At 40.5% G+C, this 17793-nt stretch overlaps 2 protein-coding genes across 3 annotated transcripts in view; one reads left to right on the top strand and one right to left on the bottom strand.

Annotated features, from left to right (window-relative positions):
* LOC111870925 (ankyrin repeat and sterile alpha motif domain-containing protein 1B) overlaps positions 1–11244 on the bottom strand; it is an 84448-nt gene extending 73204 nt beyond the window's left edge. For both annotated transcript variants that reach the window (XM_023863564.2, XM_023863565.2), the window contains exon 1: positions 11040–11244. In XM_023863564.2, coding sequence (XP_023719332.1) covers positions 11040–11143 — 104 coding nt within the window. In that variant the 5' untranslated portion in view covers positions 11144–11244. The remainder of the gene's footprint in view (positions 1–11039) is intronic.
* Positions 11245–11312: 68 nt separating this feature from the next.
* Positions 11313–17578, top strand: LOC111870934 (transmembrane 7 superfamily member 3). Its single transcript, XM_023863581.2, has 8 exons — positions 11313–11534; positions 12373–12720; positions 12869–13140; positions 14210–14381; positions 14470–14637; positions 15114–15266; positions 15635–15895; positions 16540–17578. Exons 1-8 carry the CDS (start codon positions 11435–11437, stop codon positions 16836–16838), a joined length of 1773 nt encoding a protein of 590 aa, XP_023719349.1. The 5' UTR covers positions 11313–11434; the 3' UTR covers positions 16839–17578.
* The last annotated feature ends 215 nt before the right edge of the window (positions 17579–17793 follow it).

The following is a 17793-nucleotide window of genomic DNA, read 5'->3' as shown; positions in this document are numbered from 1 at the left end:
CTTTACGCCATCATCCATCACAAAGATTTATGACGAAACACGTAACATTAGCATAGAACAATCTGCTCCACAGCCCACATGAATACTCTTGCTGCGTCGCATTACCCTCTGAAACCCGATAAATAATAATATATAAAAGTCAGTCCGTACCTCGCAGGGAACACTCTCTCCCCTCGACAACGCTGAAGCAGTTAATGCTATTTAGGGAAACAGTCGCTGTTCATTGTGAGAATCGTATGGAACACACAGATACACTGTGTGGGCAGAATATATAGCAATTCAGTCCGTACCTCACAGGAAACACATTACGTCTCCGCTACAAAGCCCAACCGGTTAATGCTGTTTAGGGAAACAGCCGCTGTTTACTGTGAGAACCGTATGGAACATACAGATACACTGTGTGGGCAGAAAGCCATAGCTTGTCATGTTAAAGCTGGTGGTACATATACACGTACTTACCACTATACTTAACTGGGAGAATAACACTTCTGGAAACCGTATTCGCTACATGGGCTACTAACTAACAGACGCTCATATAAAGAATTTGTAACGATTCGTATTGCATATCAGCTCTGATGAGAAAGGGATATCCTCCCAGGGGTTCTTCGCGGTTTTCCTCAGTACCTGCAGCCAGATACCACATCCCTTCCAATTCATTATTTATTAGGCATCCTACGATTCGACGCTATATAGTGTGAGGTTCTGACAGCGTCAGCAAGTAAACCCTAAAATAAAACGAAATAACAGAATCTTCATGGTTATATAACTGAACAGTGACAGCTCAGATCACGAATTGCGACATAACTGTAGCCAGTGCATGTACGAACAGCCAAGTATGACACATTAGCGACATTTATATCTTACAGTAATCAGTACTGAACTGATAATATCAAGGAGTGCGCTTGGCATGACGCTGTGTGACAAACACTTGTTCCTAGCTGCTTCGAGACAACAAAAATGCTGTCCTGAAAAGACTCTAACTTACAAATTTGTATTTTGATTTAATGTATTTATCTGTGGTTCCTTTAAAGATGATTTCAAAGGCTCATATAACTTGGAGTCGAATTACATCAGTAAATAATGAATTGGAAAGGATGTGGAGGGAAACGGATGTTGCCTAATTTCGTGCACTAACTCGGAAAATCACAGAAAACTCATTCATAATGGTCGGGGCCTCCCAATTACGATGCATAATTTTCTTAGTAAACCTTTAATTAAAGTACTGTGGTAACTATATGTACCATCAGTTTAAACAGAAGGAAAGCTATGCATTCTGCCCACACAGCGTATTTACGGGTTTCATACAGAGGTCACAATAAACAGCGATTATTTCCGTAAACAGCGTCAACCAGTGCAACTAGGTTTACAGACAAAAAAAAAACTATGCGTGCACAGAAACTATTTCCTCAGTGGAGTTTAAGGTCTAAGTTCAATAATGCTACTTTGAGATATGAACAGGCTTCACTAAAACAAGTGAACGCCGGCTGTTTGATGTTCGCACAAACAGGGCACTTACGACAAGTCTATCTTTATTGCACATGGCGAAACAAACACAACTCTTCTGTGTGCGCAACTGGTTTCGGGTGGATTATCTGCGATAATGTGGACAAGCAACTTGGCTCAGTCGTTTAGGCAAACAGCGGTAACTTAAATTTGCCCACACGAGGACCCTGATTCATCACTTACTACTAACCACATCGTCATTAACCATAACGGCTGCACGTGACACATTTCTTCTAACACTCAACCCTTTGAAGCACAGTGGTACCATTTGTACCGTCTGCTTCAACATTAAGAACTACGCATCTTCACAAAACAGTGCGCTTATATGTACCCGTATGATTCTCACAGTAAACAGCGATTATTTCCCTAAACAGAACTAACCGGTTGGTGGTTGTCATGGGGACGGAGTTTGTTTCCTGTGAGGTACGGACTGGATTTGTATATATATATATATTTTAGATTCCCCTAAACTGCTTCCAAACACGGAGCAATTACCTGACATCAGCTCGAGCGAAAATGTTCTACGTAGCTCCACTTCCTCCCAAATTGCAGAGGAAAGAGATTTCTCTCATCTCCACAGAATGCAGACCGGTTGTGTGACCCACCGAGCCTCCAATCCAATGATTATCGGGACTCTCTCCCCGGCGGTAGAGCGGCCGGGGCATGAAGCTATGCCTGCTACCCTCCATAAGCAATCCTGACATGATGCTGAATTAGACCAGAGGCTCAACTTCAGCTCTCATCTTCACCACTCATTAGTAGAGTGATCTAACCGCGGGGCTGAGATGCATACAAACTCTAAAGGTAAAGAGATCACGCGGAAGAAACAGTGGTAGACGGGAAAATGAAGCTAAATTTGGTCGTAAAGACAAGTGGTGTCATGTGTGGACTGAACTGGCTCAGTACACAATCAAGTTTCGGGCTCTTGTGAACTTGCCATGAACGTTCCTGCTCCATATAAAGAGGAAAACGTTTTGGACAGCTGGGTGACCATCACTTTCCCGAGAACAGATGGCGTCAGCTACTAATTACATGGATGTTTCGGCCTCTTCAGTACTTCAACTTCATGGTTATGCATGAATCAGGTCCGATCGTGCAATAAAATCGTAGGATTTGAGGTTCTCTTCACGCCATAAGCTCGTCAGAACATCCCCTGTAAAGTTGATAGGGGAGACATTCCCCTTTAAAGCTGCTAGAGGAGACATTCCCCTGTAAAGCTGCTAGAGGATACATTCCCCTGTAAAGTTGATAGAGGAGACATTGCCCTGTAAAGTTGTGAGAGGAGACATTCCCCTTTAAAGTTGATAGAGGAGACATTCCCCTGTAAAGTTGCTAGAGGAGACATTCTCCTGTGGAGTTGATAGAGGAGACATTCCCCTGTAAAGTTGCTACAGGAGACATTCCCCTGTAAAGCCGATAGAGGAGACATTCCCCTGTAAAGTTGTTAGAGGAGACATTCCTCTGTAAAGTTGATAGAGGAGACATTCCCTTTTAAAGTTGATAGAGGAGACATTCCACTGTAAAGTTGCTAGATGATACATTCCCCTGTAAAGCCGATAGAGGAGACATTGCCCTGTAAAGTTGCTACAGGAGACATTCCCCTGTAAAGTTGTTAGAGGAGACATTCCCCTGTAAAGTTGACAGAGGAGACATTCCCCTGTAAAGCCGACAGAGGAGACATTCTCCTGTAAAGTTGCTAGAGGAGACATTCCCCTGTAAAGTTGCTAGAGGAGACACTCCCCTGTCAAGTTGATAGAGGAGACATTGCCCTGTAAAGTTGCTAGCGGAGACATTCCCCTGTAAAGTTGCTAGAGGAGACACTCCCCTGTCAAGTTGATAGAGGAGACATTGCCCTGTAAAGTTGCTAGCGGAGACATTCCCTTGACCAGAGGAAGAGGAAGCAGAGCAAGTGATAAACACTTCTAAACAATAATATATCGTCTTTTTCTATCCCTCTTGTACGGGGGGCATCGACCTACCATCCACCCTTAGGGTGGCGGGGCGGTTTTCCCCTTGTTTGTACCGCTGGGTGGCAAGCAGGGAAGCAGGAGCAACCCTCTCTCCCGCAACCACCCTCAAGTTATCGATTGGGGACTGGCTACCCACAGTGTCTGCACCACACCCTGCCCGCCGAGCAGTCAGACCAATGCCGAACACAATAATCCAATCAATTTGTCTCAATAACCCGATAACATTATGAACAAGGCATCATGAACTAAACAAATGTCCCTACTTACAGAACCTTCCATCCACCTTGTCACCAGAGCCGCAATTGCATACAAATCCTAAATATGAATTTCTGCTGTTTAACTACTAGCCCAGCTTTATTACCCCTTAACAGCGAAGCACTAAGTAAGAGTGCCGTTTTCTTCACAGTTACATCATACGAAATGCTGATCTGTGACTTCACATTAAACAGCTGTTGTTTCCCTAAACAGCGTAGACTGATCTTCGTAATTCTGTGAGTTATGAACCTGCTTCTAAAATATAATCTAATTAAGCTAAAATGAATTCGCATTTTCTAACCGACAAGAAACCAGGAGATGCTATGCCCCATGGCAGCTGTACTGACAACTGCCGCTGCTCTCTGTAACTTATACAGAATTAAATCATGCATCCTACACGTTGTTTCTATGCCTACGTACTACTGCTTGCAATTCATACGAAGCCCTGTAGGCCGCTGCTAAGTCTGCAATGCCATTTGGGCGAAATCAAGGCTACACAGGGGTGAGCATGCAAAACAGAACAGCACTGTGGGCATTGAGGACTCAAACGATAGGAGAATAAGATTCTGATAAGGTTAAGATATTTTGTCTTCTAAGACGAATCGCTGTGCGAGACATCCACTAGCAGAATGTGAACTCTGACGTCCTCACGGCGGCGAATATAAACGACGTGACCCCGTGTAGTTTGGCGCAAAGGTACGTTCAGGAGGAACCTGCTGCTTTCTTCTTCAAGGAAGAGGAACCTAGAGGCAGGGACTTCCGCAAAACGTGGGTACCTAGCCATCAGACTACACGGCGTCACATCCAAGAAGATGGTCAGTTTAACAGAAGCAGAACTTCATATAAATCAGTCTCCTTGCAAAATTATTGCTTTTTTTTTTTGTTTCCACGTAGAAGTGCTGAAATTGAAACGTTCCTTCGATTCTACGAAATTTCAGTGGGCGTTCAGAAAATGAAAGTGACAGAGGCAGGTTTTCATTAATTAGGTGTCCCCAGTTCATTCCAAGACGCAGAGATTCGATTTGGGGGACGGAGGGTCCTTCATAATCCAAAATTTCTTCTCCTTCTAGTTCTGATAATTTAGGATGAATTTCAGTCCATTTTCATGTACAAAACGGCCCCCGTCGGTTGATGCTTGACTGCAGATCCCTTCTTCTCCTGCTTCATGCACTAATGTCAGCATCACCAGCACTAACAAACGAGTGTTAAGTGTCGTGCAGCGGAGAAAGTGTGTCTAAGGAAACGTGTTTAAATATCCATAAGCCCAGAATACTACAAGTCGGAAGGTATCGGGATCAAATCCCGATGAGGTCATTACATTTTTTCAACTGACCTAACCCTTCCAGCCGCACTATGACCCTGGGGTCGACTCAGCCTTTAACAGAAATGAGTACCAGGAATCTTCTTGGGGTTAAAGGGCGGCCGGCGCGTAGGGCTGACAACCTTGCCGCCATCTGTGAGCCGACTGTCTACAGAAAATGTGGGAGCCTCAACGTCTCACAACCCTATGGGCCTCCACGGCCTGTTACAGGGATAGCTTTACTTTTTTACTTTTTAAGCACAGAATTCTGAACGTCTGTCGGGACGGAAATGTTTAAACGTAAACTACAATTAAACCATGGGGCCATGAACACCTAAATTCTTACAGAAACTTGGAATTAATGAAAAACCACAGAAATGTGATAAGCAGTAAAATTTTTCGAGCATATTAATGAAACGTATGGATGTTTAAGCGAAACAGCATCCACCTGAGATACGTTCATGAGCTACCGAACTCCTCTAACGCTACAAACGTCTGATCTTTATGAATGATATTGTGGTCACTGCCCATCGGTCAAGGTTTTCAAAACCACAAAACTTGGGCAAGTGCTTGTTTCCACTTCATCGGGTGACATGATCCTACACCGTTGGGTTCACACTCTGGACATCTCCATAGGGATCTACTAGGATATGAGTCCTCACTTTATCCTATCATCTGTTGAAGCNTTAAAAAAAAAAAAAAAAAAAAAACTTCGTGGTTTAACAATCAAACTGAGACGACGGGGAATACCCGAAACATCAGTCAACACGATCGTCATACAGCATCATCAGCCGAAACATCTGCTGCGTCTTCCTCCTCCTCTGTGTACTAGGCTCACAGCTTGTTCCGGCTTCATGTGTCCTCCCTTCTACGCGGCCTACCAACAAGTAACGTTCCTGTCATCTCTGTACTTCCGGTGGCATTACATCTTCTGGCATTCTAGGTACATGGGATAGCCGTTTGGATGATTACTTATTCTAGCACGTGACGCTGTGTACTTTCATAAATAGATACCGACGTTGCGGAAGAACATTCTGCTTCAATCTTAAGGATAGGAGAATATTCAGTCATGATGACTGAGGCAGAAGGTTCATCCGAAACGCCGATATCTCTCCATCAAACATGAGCGTCGCCACGATTTCTATTTCCAAGAGTGGAGGGGGAGCCAAAACATGAACTTACATCTGGGCAATGTAACAACAGGGTTACGGATCGCCCACCGGAGGGTGAGGTGCCTGGTTCCCCCGCCCGTACCGGTGCCCATCCCGACGAACTATATCGTGTCATGTCTCAGAAGAGTGTAATCTTAATAGTGCGCAGTGAGATTCTCAGATCTCACATAACCATTTTCATTTGAACTTTAAACTACGTAATCGTTACAAAAATTGAACAATCATACCGGATTTCTTTTTTCAAAAATGTTTTTAAATGTCAAAGGCGCGAGATTACACTGTGCTTTAACCTTTAGCCCTTCAGGACTAGGTACACGTGCCAAGTAAGCAGAAAAGCCCGGGAAAATGACCATCACATATTATGAGTAATTCACTGCAGTGTAGGCTCCGGAAATGTTTCCTAAACGTATCGGTGTTGGGAGCCAAGATTGTAACTTCGTAAGGCATTGAAAATCGCTTCATGAAGCTGTGTGGAGCTAAACACAAGACGTCTACACGTGTCTACCCCCATTTCCAGCCCTGTCCACTATTCACAGCACAAGCTAAAGATAAACAACGCACTGTGGAACGCAGTTTGCCAAATTTGGTCAACACCTCCTCTGCTGAGCTTCGCTTTTCGCTTGGAGATACACAACGCCTGCGACAGCCCACTATCTCCTCATTTCATTAACAGTCGTCACACTGGTATGTATTATTGTACTTGGTAGCAGTCAGTGCCCAAACACAGGCAAATCGATCATACCCCGTAGCATTAACATAAAGTTCAACTCTATCGGGATGTGACGTATACGCTCGAAACCAAAATGCACAGTAGTTACTAAGTTCATGTGCCACTCAACATTAAGAAAACTGTTCATTTGCCCACGCAGTGTATCTGTGTGTTCCGTATGGTTCTCACAGTAAAGAGCGACTGTTTCCCTTAAACAGCATTAACCGGTTGGGCTCTGTAGCGGAGACGTAATGTGTTTCCTGTGAGGTACGCACTGAATTGCTATATATTTGCCCACACAGTGTATCTGTATGTTCCATATGGTTCTCACAATAAACAGCGACTGTTTCCCTAAACAGCATTAACCGGTTGGGCTCTGTAGCGGAGACACAGTGTGTTCCCTGTGAAGTCCGAACTGTACTTAATGCTGTTGAGATTAATTTTACGCTGAATAAAATAACTTCGCCAACAGCAGCCACGCTCCAACAACCGAATACGTCCTTTTTTTCCCCCTGTGGCGCTACAGCCCCAATTTGGGCCTAGGCCTACCTCCATGAAACTCTCCGTTTCACTTCGGTTTACTAGATCTTACACATACGGTAGGACTCCTTGGGCGAGTGATCAGCTCGTCGCAAGGCCTCTACCTGTAGACAAACACAGAAAAACGCACACAAACATCCATGCCCTGAGTGGGATTCGAACCCACGATCCTGGCTTCCGAGCGAGCGAAGACAGTACACGCCTTAGACCGCTCGGCTACAGTGACCGGCGAATACTTCCTTTACCACCTGGCATATATTTCGAAACACCTTGCAGAGCACAAACGTTAAGTTATACCGCACTGCTTGCATGATCACTTTGAAACCTGAAATTCATTTAAACAATATTTAAAACTTCAGTTCTTGCCTCCAGAAAACACACTGGATCGGCACTGCAAAGACCAACTGATTTATGCTGTTTATGAAAACAATCGCTGTTCATTGCATACCACGAAAACATATGCCAGTAAATACACTCTGTGAGCAAAATGTAAAGATGGTTAATGTTAAGAGTCGTGGTACATATAGTTACCAGTGTGCAAATTGGTTTCCATCGGCCTGCGTGTCTTGGAGTTGTTATCAAAAACAAATTACAACAGGCATGTGCACATTCACATGACGTAAATACTTGAATCAACGTCGTGTAACTGTCCGCTCAGATACTCAAGTATGATGCCATTTTCCCTGCCTGAGCTTAGAAGCTGCTTGTTACCATTCATTCTACGGAAGAAACACTGCTCAATATACGCGAAGCCTTCCTACGAGAACAATGACATCCTCTTAACTGCATAGCCTCTCCCTGTCTCGGGGTGCAAAGATTCATTTCAATTCAGGACGCACAAAAAAAAGCACGACTCTAGCCATTAGTTGAGCTAATATATATCTCCACGAATTCCTTCTCATTTTCTCTGTTTGCTCATTATTCTGTTATCTCTTCAAGGCTAACAAAAACCTAAAGGATAATGTTTGCCTTCTGGTACAATCTCCAGCACATTAACTAAATGTATAGCTGACAGCGGGCTTCAAAAATGCCGATGTCTGAAAGCAAGGAAATCTTGGTCTACAGTAGCGGTCAGTTGAGGGGTCTGGCCTACAAGGGGGCCCACTTGCTGAGGCACACACATTTTTCAGACCGAGAATTCGCAAGCCCAGCTACGCCGACCCTGTGTTCCTCTCCCTGCGTTATGCACGGGTACCTGCGGTTTCGAGTTTTATGTTGGTACGGTTAAACACCATTGCCGGGATACCTCAGTCGGTGTAGTAATTAGGCTACGGAATTGGGTTCGATTCCCGACAGGGGCAAGAGATTTGTCTCTTCTCCACGGCATGTAGACCAGCTCTGAGGCCCACACAACGAGTCAGTTTCTTTCCACGGGGTAAAGCAGCTGGAATGTGAAGCTCGCAGCTCACCTTTATATAGAGCCTCAGTTAAGAATGCGTGGAGCTATGATGCCTGTAATTCCCCCTACGTCATCGCGGCGTGACGCCCAACTTTACCCTACACATTTTGATAAGAATCGCCTGATATAATCCAGATTTTCTGCACTGTAAATTATACAAATTTTCCAGAAGGAAATGGAACCAAAGAAAACAAGGCGATAGTGTTTACTGTCCTTATCTAGTAGTTACTAATGCCATGGGGCAGAGTCCAGTCTGAAGAGATAACACTCGCTCAGCTACTCATGAAATTCCCCGTTCTTCATGGAGCACGAAGATTTCTTTGCATTTTGACAAGAATCTATCACTGGGTCAAATTAATTCAGGCTACAGTCTCCACCCCATTTCTTAATAAGCGTTTTAATAATATCCTCCCACATTTGTATTTCTTCCAACAGGTAGGTATTCAAACAAAAATGTTGTATGAATTTTAAATATATCTTATGCATGCTACATACCCACTAACTTCGTCCTCCTGTATCTGATAATCCTAACAATGTTCGGGTCTCCAAGTATCCGAGAACAAATACTTTTTGTGCAGCATACAAAAAAAAATCGCAACTGACTTATCTCAAGTTTATGACCAGTTAAGTATTATAATTTGGGGCACGCGACAGCGTGCTTGGTTGAGGCAATATGCTGCAAGCTTGAAGGTTGCAAGTTCTAGTCCTGATGGGGTAAATGTTTTCTTTCCCCCCCCCCCCCCCAATTTACCTAATCCTTCCAGCCGCACTATAGCCCTGGGATTGACTCAGTCTCTAACAGAGATGAGTACCAGGAAAATTCCTGGGGGGTAAAGGGCGACAGGCGCGTAAGGCTGTCAATCTCACCACAATCTGTGGGCCGATTGTCTAGAAGATGACGGAGCCTCGACCTCTCACAGCCCTATGGGCCTTCACGGCCTGTTATGGGGGCAGCTTTACCTTTCACCCTTTTAAGTATCACAAATCACCACAATTGTAATATTTAATGATAAGAGGTGTAGCATTTATAGCATCAGAACAAAAATACATATTTTATTTTACATATAAACCTTAATCCGCTTCAAGAAATAAGAAAAGCACAATACAATCTACTATGCATTGCACCATCTCGATAGCCAAAAATTAATCAATACAATCCAAGATATTAAATCTTAAAAGATAAATATACTGAAATCCATAGGACACCATGGTATAAGCACTCACAGTGTTAAACATTTGAAGTGTGAGATACATAAAAATAATATTAAAGAATTCAGTTCCCATCGCACAGAAAACACAACTGTATCTCCGGTACAAAGATCAACCGGTTAATGCTGTCTAGGGAAATAATTGCTGTTTATTGTGAGAATCATATGGAACAGGAAAAGTTTCTTCATGTTATAGCATATGGTACAACAGTTATCACCGTGTCTGAATGAACGCTTATTTCTTCTGTTAACTTAACATAAAATGTATTACATGTTCCTAATCCCACTTGCCAAGACCTCTGGGATGGATTTATATCTACCTATAAAAGTAACCTTTAATGGAACTCATTATAAGCTTGACTGTACATGAAAACTGACTGTAGGGTACAAGGCATAACAACTTGCATTCCAAAAATAATCATCATTTTTAATCAAACTGAGATGGAAATAAATGTATATCTCACTTGTGCTGTACACTGTCAATCAAGACTTACTGTTTACATGCACTGTACCACTTATTGATGGTATATAGTCAGACTTACTGACAGCATCGTTCAATATACCATACACAAATAAATAAATAACTAAATACCAATAAGGTTACTTCTAAATGTTATTATATGTACATCTTAAATACAAGCAGCATTAAATATTTTTAGAATGAAAAATGTTTCATATGTAGGTATTCTATAGATAATTTGTTTAAATCAAACTTGGCATTTGAACTTGCACAGAGTTTTCTCTGCTTAAAACACCAGTTAAGCTTCATACATATTAAAACACTGTCAATTTAAACACCTGTCATTTGTCTACTTCACACAGAACAGAACAGGCAATTTATAATTTAACGACCGTATGTCCTGCATTATTTAAGACAGTTTTAGGTGTATTCTTCAAAACATAATCAAAACCACGCCAACAATCGCCTCTTTTTATTAAGTTTTCAGTAAAAATTGTATCAAAGTAATCTTGAATGAACTCACCTTGCTAGAGGGCCACTCCTCTTCGCTCGTTGACTGAGTATTTTCTCCACAACAGGAATATTTCCATTTCTTGCTGCTTCCAACAGCTCCTGGTCCTTGCCCATGGCCCATTTACTCACATAAATTGTTAGTAAATTACATTAGTTAAATAAACAATTTACACTATAACTACTCTACCACAAATTTCATTGATCCATCACCACCATATTGAAGCGACTAGTGCGCTCTCAAACGGCAGACAATGGAAAGGGAAGTAGAAGAAGTACGATTGCAGTCATGGCGTACAGCGTTTCGTGATCCGAAAGAAGTGTGCTGAAAAATTATTTGTGTTGGACGAATAACTGACAGTGCAGAGTTTATTACAGTTTCATAGTGTGTTCATTTGCCTAATAGTTATGATGGTTATTACATTTCGTTGGTTCCTTGCTAGAATAGTTTTATATATAAGTTGTATATCCGTCCTGTTTATCAGTGATAGCACTGCTGTCATTCCAGGCAAGTATTGGCAGTAATGGACTGTGGAATGCCAGAACTTTTTCATGTGACACATTGAAGTAGCACTGAAGGAATTCATTTAGACTTATGACTACTACTCATGTGGTAGACTTGCATTACCAAGAAATGGTTAACTTTTAGCATGTGTTCCAAAAATTTCGTATGTAGTTCTGTGTATATTTATGTATATTTTACATTAAAAATAATAATTATTTTTATATTCATATATACATATATATAGTGATCTTGTGTAGGTCTTAATGTGTGTACTTATTTGTTTGTTGTATAATTTTGGTAGCTAACTGTGCGCGCCCCTAGTTTTTTTCTATCGAGCGGGAAGTGGCAGCCAAAAAGTTTGATTACAAATTTGGGTTTGAGCCTTTTAAAACTGTTTTTATATGTCGCTTTAAGTTCAGCATAAAATAATAAGTTTAAAAAGATATTTTTAAATGTTGGTATGAAAAGTTGGTATATTTCCTCTTCTTTCAGTTTGATCTTTTTTTATATCGGAGTGAAGGGGCGAAAGAGATGGATTCCTCACTGCCAACTCCCGCGTAATAAACATATCATTAATGTAGCGTAAATTTAGCAGTTGCAGTGTAATTTTTGTAACGTCTATAAACAGCTGCTGAGAATATTATTAGTGCTGTAATTATGTATGTGATTAAGCCTGTTGTTGAGAATTTTGTTAGTGTGCTATGTTGCTGTAACTGTATTGTATTTCTACCTATTTTCTGAATGATGCACATTGTACATCTGTTTTCTACGAGTAGTTACCAGAAATTGAGTTGCATCTGTGTATTTAGTTCTAGCTCTAATGATATCATTTTTTTTTCAGATGGAGGATATGTAAATATATCTCTCGAAAATTACAATACCTCATCCATAGCAGGGCGTCTGATTAAGGATGTAAAACAAATTCTTCCACTTTCCACAATAATTTTAAATGTTATCAGGATTCCAGAGACAGTGCGATTCATAGTGGTGCAGGCTCACACTTTCCAGTACAATGTAACACTCTCGTATGATGCTATCTTGAGTCCGCACTCATTTATAAACGGTACAAATTTGGGGTTGGTACAGCTAATCAGTAAAAATCAAAGCAATGCAACATTCTATATCCAAAATACAAATGCAAGACCCAGCATCACGGTTCTCATAACTGTACAAGGTTATGGTGAAGAAGGTAAGTTTTCTTATTGCTCATGATATTGTGTGGGATATGTTATTATTAAATAGTGTGTTTAATCAGCATTGAACAAAATGGATTCTGGTATGTAACTGTTGTTTTCTCATCATAACACATTATTTACATGTGTTTGTTTTGACATTAGCTCCAGTGCCAGGTGGGTGTAATGTGGAGTTCTCAGTCAAAACTGCCCCATATTTGATTATAAGCTTCACAGAATCTTTGATCTTTGTGGATAGTCAACCAGCTTCAGCCGCGGTACCATATGACAAACCGCGCCCTGCCTGTGAACCCCAGGTTGTCCAACATGAGATGTACCACATGTTTTTACCAGAAAGAGACTTTTCATCAGACTCTTACTTTGATGCACTCTTGAAAATGATGACTGTTGAGGACATACAGCTGAATGGACGCAAGGTAGGACGACACTCATTGTTAACTAGATGTCACAGTCAGGCAGGTAGCATTTTGAAAATATATCATTCGTGAACAGACATGATACATATATATGATTTGAAGCAACTAGCCATGTGAAGATGGAGTTAGTACGCAGTGGAGGCTGCACGTGGTAGTGTAGTTGGTTGAGGCACTATACTAAAAGCTGGAAGGTTGCGGGTTCAAGTCCCAATGAGGTGGATATTTTTAGTTGACCTAATCCTTCCAGCCGCACTATGGCCCTGGGGTTGACGCAGCCCCTGATAGAAATGCGTACCAGGAATCTTCCTGAGGGTAAAGGGAGGGAAGCGCGTAAGGTTGGCAACCTCACCGCCATCTGTGAGCTGATAGTCTTAGAAAATATGGGAGCCTCGACATCTGACAATCCTATGGGCCTTAATGGCCTGTTACAGGGATAGCTTTAGCTCTGCCTCAGTCAGAAGGGCCACACATTGTAGTCATAAACACAGAAAATGCTCTTGGCTGGCATGTGTGGCTGCATCGCTTGTTACATCAACCCCCGATGATGGTGAAAGTGACAATTCAAAACATTTTATACTGACTCCATCTTCACCTGGCTTATTGTCCAGAAAGGCTTCATTGTAGGGTACAGCTGTGGCTGTTTGCTACATTTTGGAGCACTATTGTCTCATGTTCTAAGAACTGTGTGATCAGTCTAGTTCTTATTGGTTAATTAATCACATATATTGTGGTGATCATTTGCTTTGTGTCTAGTGAGTACAGGTGCATCACTGAGTATTAAAAATATGGAAGGAACTAGCACAGCTCATTAAATGAAATCATTCTGTTTTAATAGCACAGTCTTTTGAGTGAGTTGTTTTATTTTAGAGGGTGTGTTAAAAATTTCACAGTAACTGAAATCATTCATTCTATTGTATTTTAATGTGTTGTTCAATTAGCTACTTTATTTCAAATGTGATAGCTTCCAGGCCTTTATGCACTCTGATTTTTCTTTTTCAGTGTATGTGTGTGATATTAAATTAAATGAACAGTTAGCAAAATTAATTTTAAATTGGTGCACAATATTCAGGTTCCAGAACCTTTGGAGGGTTCTGTTATGCAGCAGATTTACAGTGCTTACCCTGGCACAGGCTCAGTGTACACTGTCACTGCAAAATTTGGAACATCTGTCGCTGCGTATGTACCTACTGTGACATATGCCTGCAGTACTGTGTACTGGACAGACACTTGTCTTGTTCTCAGTGAGTTCATGAATTGTACATTTTATGAAATATGATGAAACAAATAGATAATTTTTTCTCAATATTTACAAAGTTGTTCATGTTTCAGGTACTACATTTTCGAGGGTTTTATGTGCTGTGATATTTTTCCTTGGTCTGTTTGTCTGTCTTTATGGACACCAGTTTTTCAAGACAGAAACATTTTTGCTTGGTTTTCTGTCTGGAGGACTAATTTTCTACATTTTAATAGCAGCCTTTTCAACACTTAGTGCCTCAGGTATGAAATTATGCATATAACTGATGCCCGATAGTTAACGACTTTCTGTAGGAATGAATAATGAACAGATTTGTTCCGATCTCTTTGGATTGATTGAAAATTGAAACAGATTCCATGAGTACAGTCTTTTATTTTGTATTAATAAACAGGTCACAGAATTATATGAGTCATCACTTTCTGTACCCACCTCTAGTAACACATTACAGTGGGATTGTCTGACAGTGTAGAAGAAAGTGTACTGGGTATGTCCTAAAAATTGTTTCCTTGAAATAAATGTCAGTTTGTACTTGTGCATTCCAATGGGAAATAACTTGTAGTGACATACAGACAGTTCTGTGAGCCTCAGATTAGAAGAAATCACAGATGACATCCTCAGGTGGGGTTGTTATGGTAGTGATATGGTGGTTCTTTTGGTGAGTTGAGATGCAATTTCCTGCAGTGGGATCATGTTGTGTTTGTGTGAATTCTCATTTCAGAAAATGTAGTGGTGTCAGTGGTGCTAGGGCTGTGTTTTGGAATATTCTGGATGGGATTGTGGTGGTGCTATGGAATACCAGTGTTGTCTGTTCTCCTCGCTACTCTGACGCTGGGCTTTGTGGTCGCAGGCATTGCAACTTATGGTTGGTTAGGTATGCTACATTTGTTCGTTGGAAAAGTGTCAGGACATGTCATCTCTTTTGGTGTTTCAGTGAAGTGGTACGTCTGTCCATCTTTGAATCTAGTTCTGTATTAAACCAAAAAAACAAAAACTAATCTTTTAGGAAATGCGCTGCGTGCTTTAACATTCATAAATTTTGCATTTTATCACGATTATATTTATGCGTTTCACATGATTCTCACATTAAACATCAATTATTTCTGTAAACAGTATTAAGCATTTACTAATAGAGGGCTCAGTATGCTTTCTGTGATGAAAGAGCTGGATTTTTAGATAAAATTTTGGCGTTCTTCATGTTTCAGAGGGTTAAAGGTTCATGTCAAAATATTTTGTTTTCAGGAGATGTCAGTGTACTAAGAAAAGATATCAACTTCTGGGTGGTCTTTGCTTCAATCACAGTCTTAGTTTCTCTGCTGTTTCTCTCACTAGTGCAGAAGGCAAACATTATTTCATGTGCTGTACTTGGTGCATATTCTGTTATCATTCCAATTGATCATTACATTGGTTCCAACTTGAAATATATCATAGTCAATATTATCCGGCGAGCTACAGTGAAAGATTTCAGGATGGCAATTATAGATCCTCCATTTCAAATGAGAGGTGAGTTAATTTATTCAAATTTATTAATCTTGAGTTAGGAATAAAATAATTATGTAGTAATGTGTGTATGGCTTTTTTCAACCAACAGTAAAGCAGTATTACTTATAAGTGCTTGATTTTCTCTTTTTTTTATCAGTTTATCTCATATCTTACCTGTGTCATTTTAATGTGCATAAAGTCTTTCAGTCTGATAGTTCCACATCAGTGGTTGTCAAACAATTTCTGTTCTCTCAGACTGAAATTTAATTTTGTGTGATAATTATGAAATATGATTGGAATCCATACCAACTTAAAATTCACTGCATAATTTTCATGTGAATATTGATATCGAGGAAACATTACAGAAATAAGTGTCTTGCGGAAGAAAAATAAATTAAAACATGCATTCTTACCAATTATTGTTCTCATTCTGCATTTTTCCTAAGTTTCTTTTCTTATTCTTCCCATGTTTTTCATGATGTTTATGTAACTTCTATCCTTCCATGTCTTACCAGATGTGATCAGCCGTGCCATCCTGCCCGACACTAGTGATAAGCCATAATACCCTCTTAGCTACTGGTTTCAAACTCTGTTTTACATTACATACCTTCAGAATTGATTATGTGATGCATGCAGTTAGAATGAAGCTTGTACTCCAATTGCAGATGCAGTTCTGTGTACAGTTTGGATTGCACTTGCAGTAGTTGGTGTTGTGGTTCAGTGCTATAAACAGCAAGGAAAGCCACCATTCCCACCTCCTCCAAACACAAGGCACAGGGAATATTTCAGACGAATGAGGTTCCCTTGTGCCAGCCAGGCCTCAAGAGAGCACACACCACTGCTTATTGAGGCAGATGTTCCAGCAGCTCGCATTCCTTGTATCACCACTTCACTTGAGAATGATGACGTATTTGAATCGCCACAACGTTCACGTTGTGTTTTCTGTTTCTTCAAACGATGTTAACAGGCAGCTTAAAATACTGAAATTATCTTCTTCTGCCTGTGTTTAATTCGGTAACTAGCTTTACAGATTTGTTCAAGCAGCACTAATAACTGTCATATTTGTTAGTATGTGTATGTATTGTGATTATAATGTATTTGGGATTTTCTGCTACCAGGGAAGTGGAATAACATCTGTTTTGCTGGTTGTGTTATGAGTACTTACTGACTCCTTGTTCTGATGCTTGAATTCTGTATGCCATAACATTATACAGGATTTTCTTTGAAACTGTTCCGTAATAGAATGTGTACTTCATATCTCGGTGTACAGTACCCACATCCCCAGATTTAACACCCACTGTGCACAAAAATGACCCAAGAAGCATATAACAAATGAAAGTGAATAGTGAAGATGCCATCAGCAGCACAGTGGAAACTCTTACATGTCCCCTGTTTCCATACTTCATTATAATGTTTGTTGGTGTACTCTCCCTTCATATGTAGAACTGTTTATCATATACGTTTATAACTTTACATTGTATTTACATACATCGCTTCAGCCCTTATATTGTTTGTGTCTTAAAGTATCAACCTCAAGTGTTACTATGTGTTACATCTGCGACTGAAGTCCTACATTTGTTATGTTACTTTGTTTTATAGTATGATGTGTTTTTAAAAATTTTAATTATGTGTTCTTATGAAGTCCATGAATTGTTTTTGTTTGGATCATATCACAGATTACAAATAAAGTTATTTATTCTCACTGATCGTGTTCTTATTTCTGATAATTAATTGATGTATATAATAACATTACATTTCTGGAATTTACTGCTGTGTAATGCACCAGTGCTTTGGAGAAACCTGCTGCCTTAATCTTCAGGGTAAAACAAGTCTTAATTGGTGCATATATTAAGTATTATAACATTTCAAAACTGAATGACTTCTGAGGATATGCATGTATGTGATATTCTGTCATTAGT

Source organism: Cryptotermes secundus, unplaced genomic scaffold, assembly GCF_002891405.2.
Source record: "Cryptotermes secundus unplaced genomic scaffold, Csec_1.0 scaffold928, whole genome shotgun sequence".
NCBI classification, from domain to species: Eukaryota; Metazoa; Arthropoda; class Insecta; order Blattodea; family Kalotermitidae; genus Cryptotermes; species Cryptotermes secundus.
Note: the sequence above shows the minus strand (reverse complement) of the source record. Positions and strands in the feature narration are given on the sequence as shown.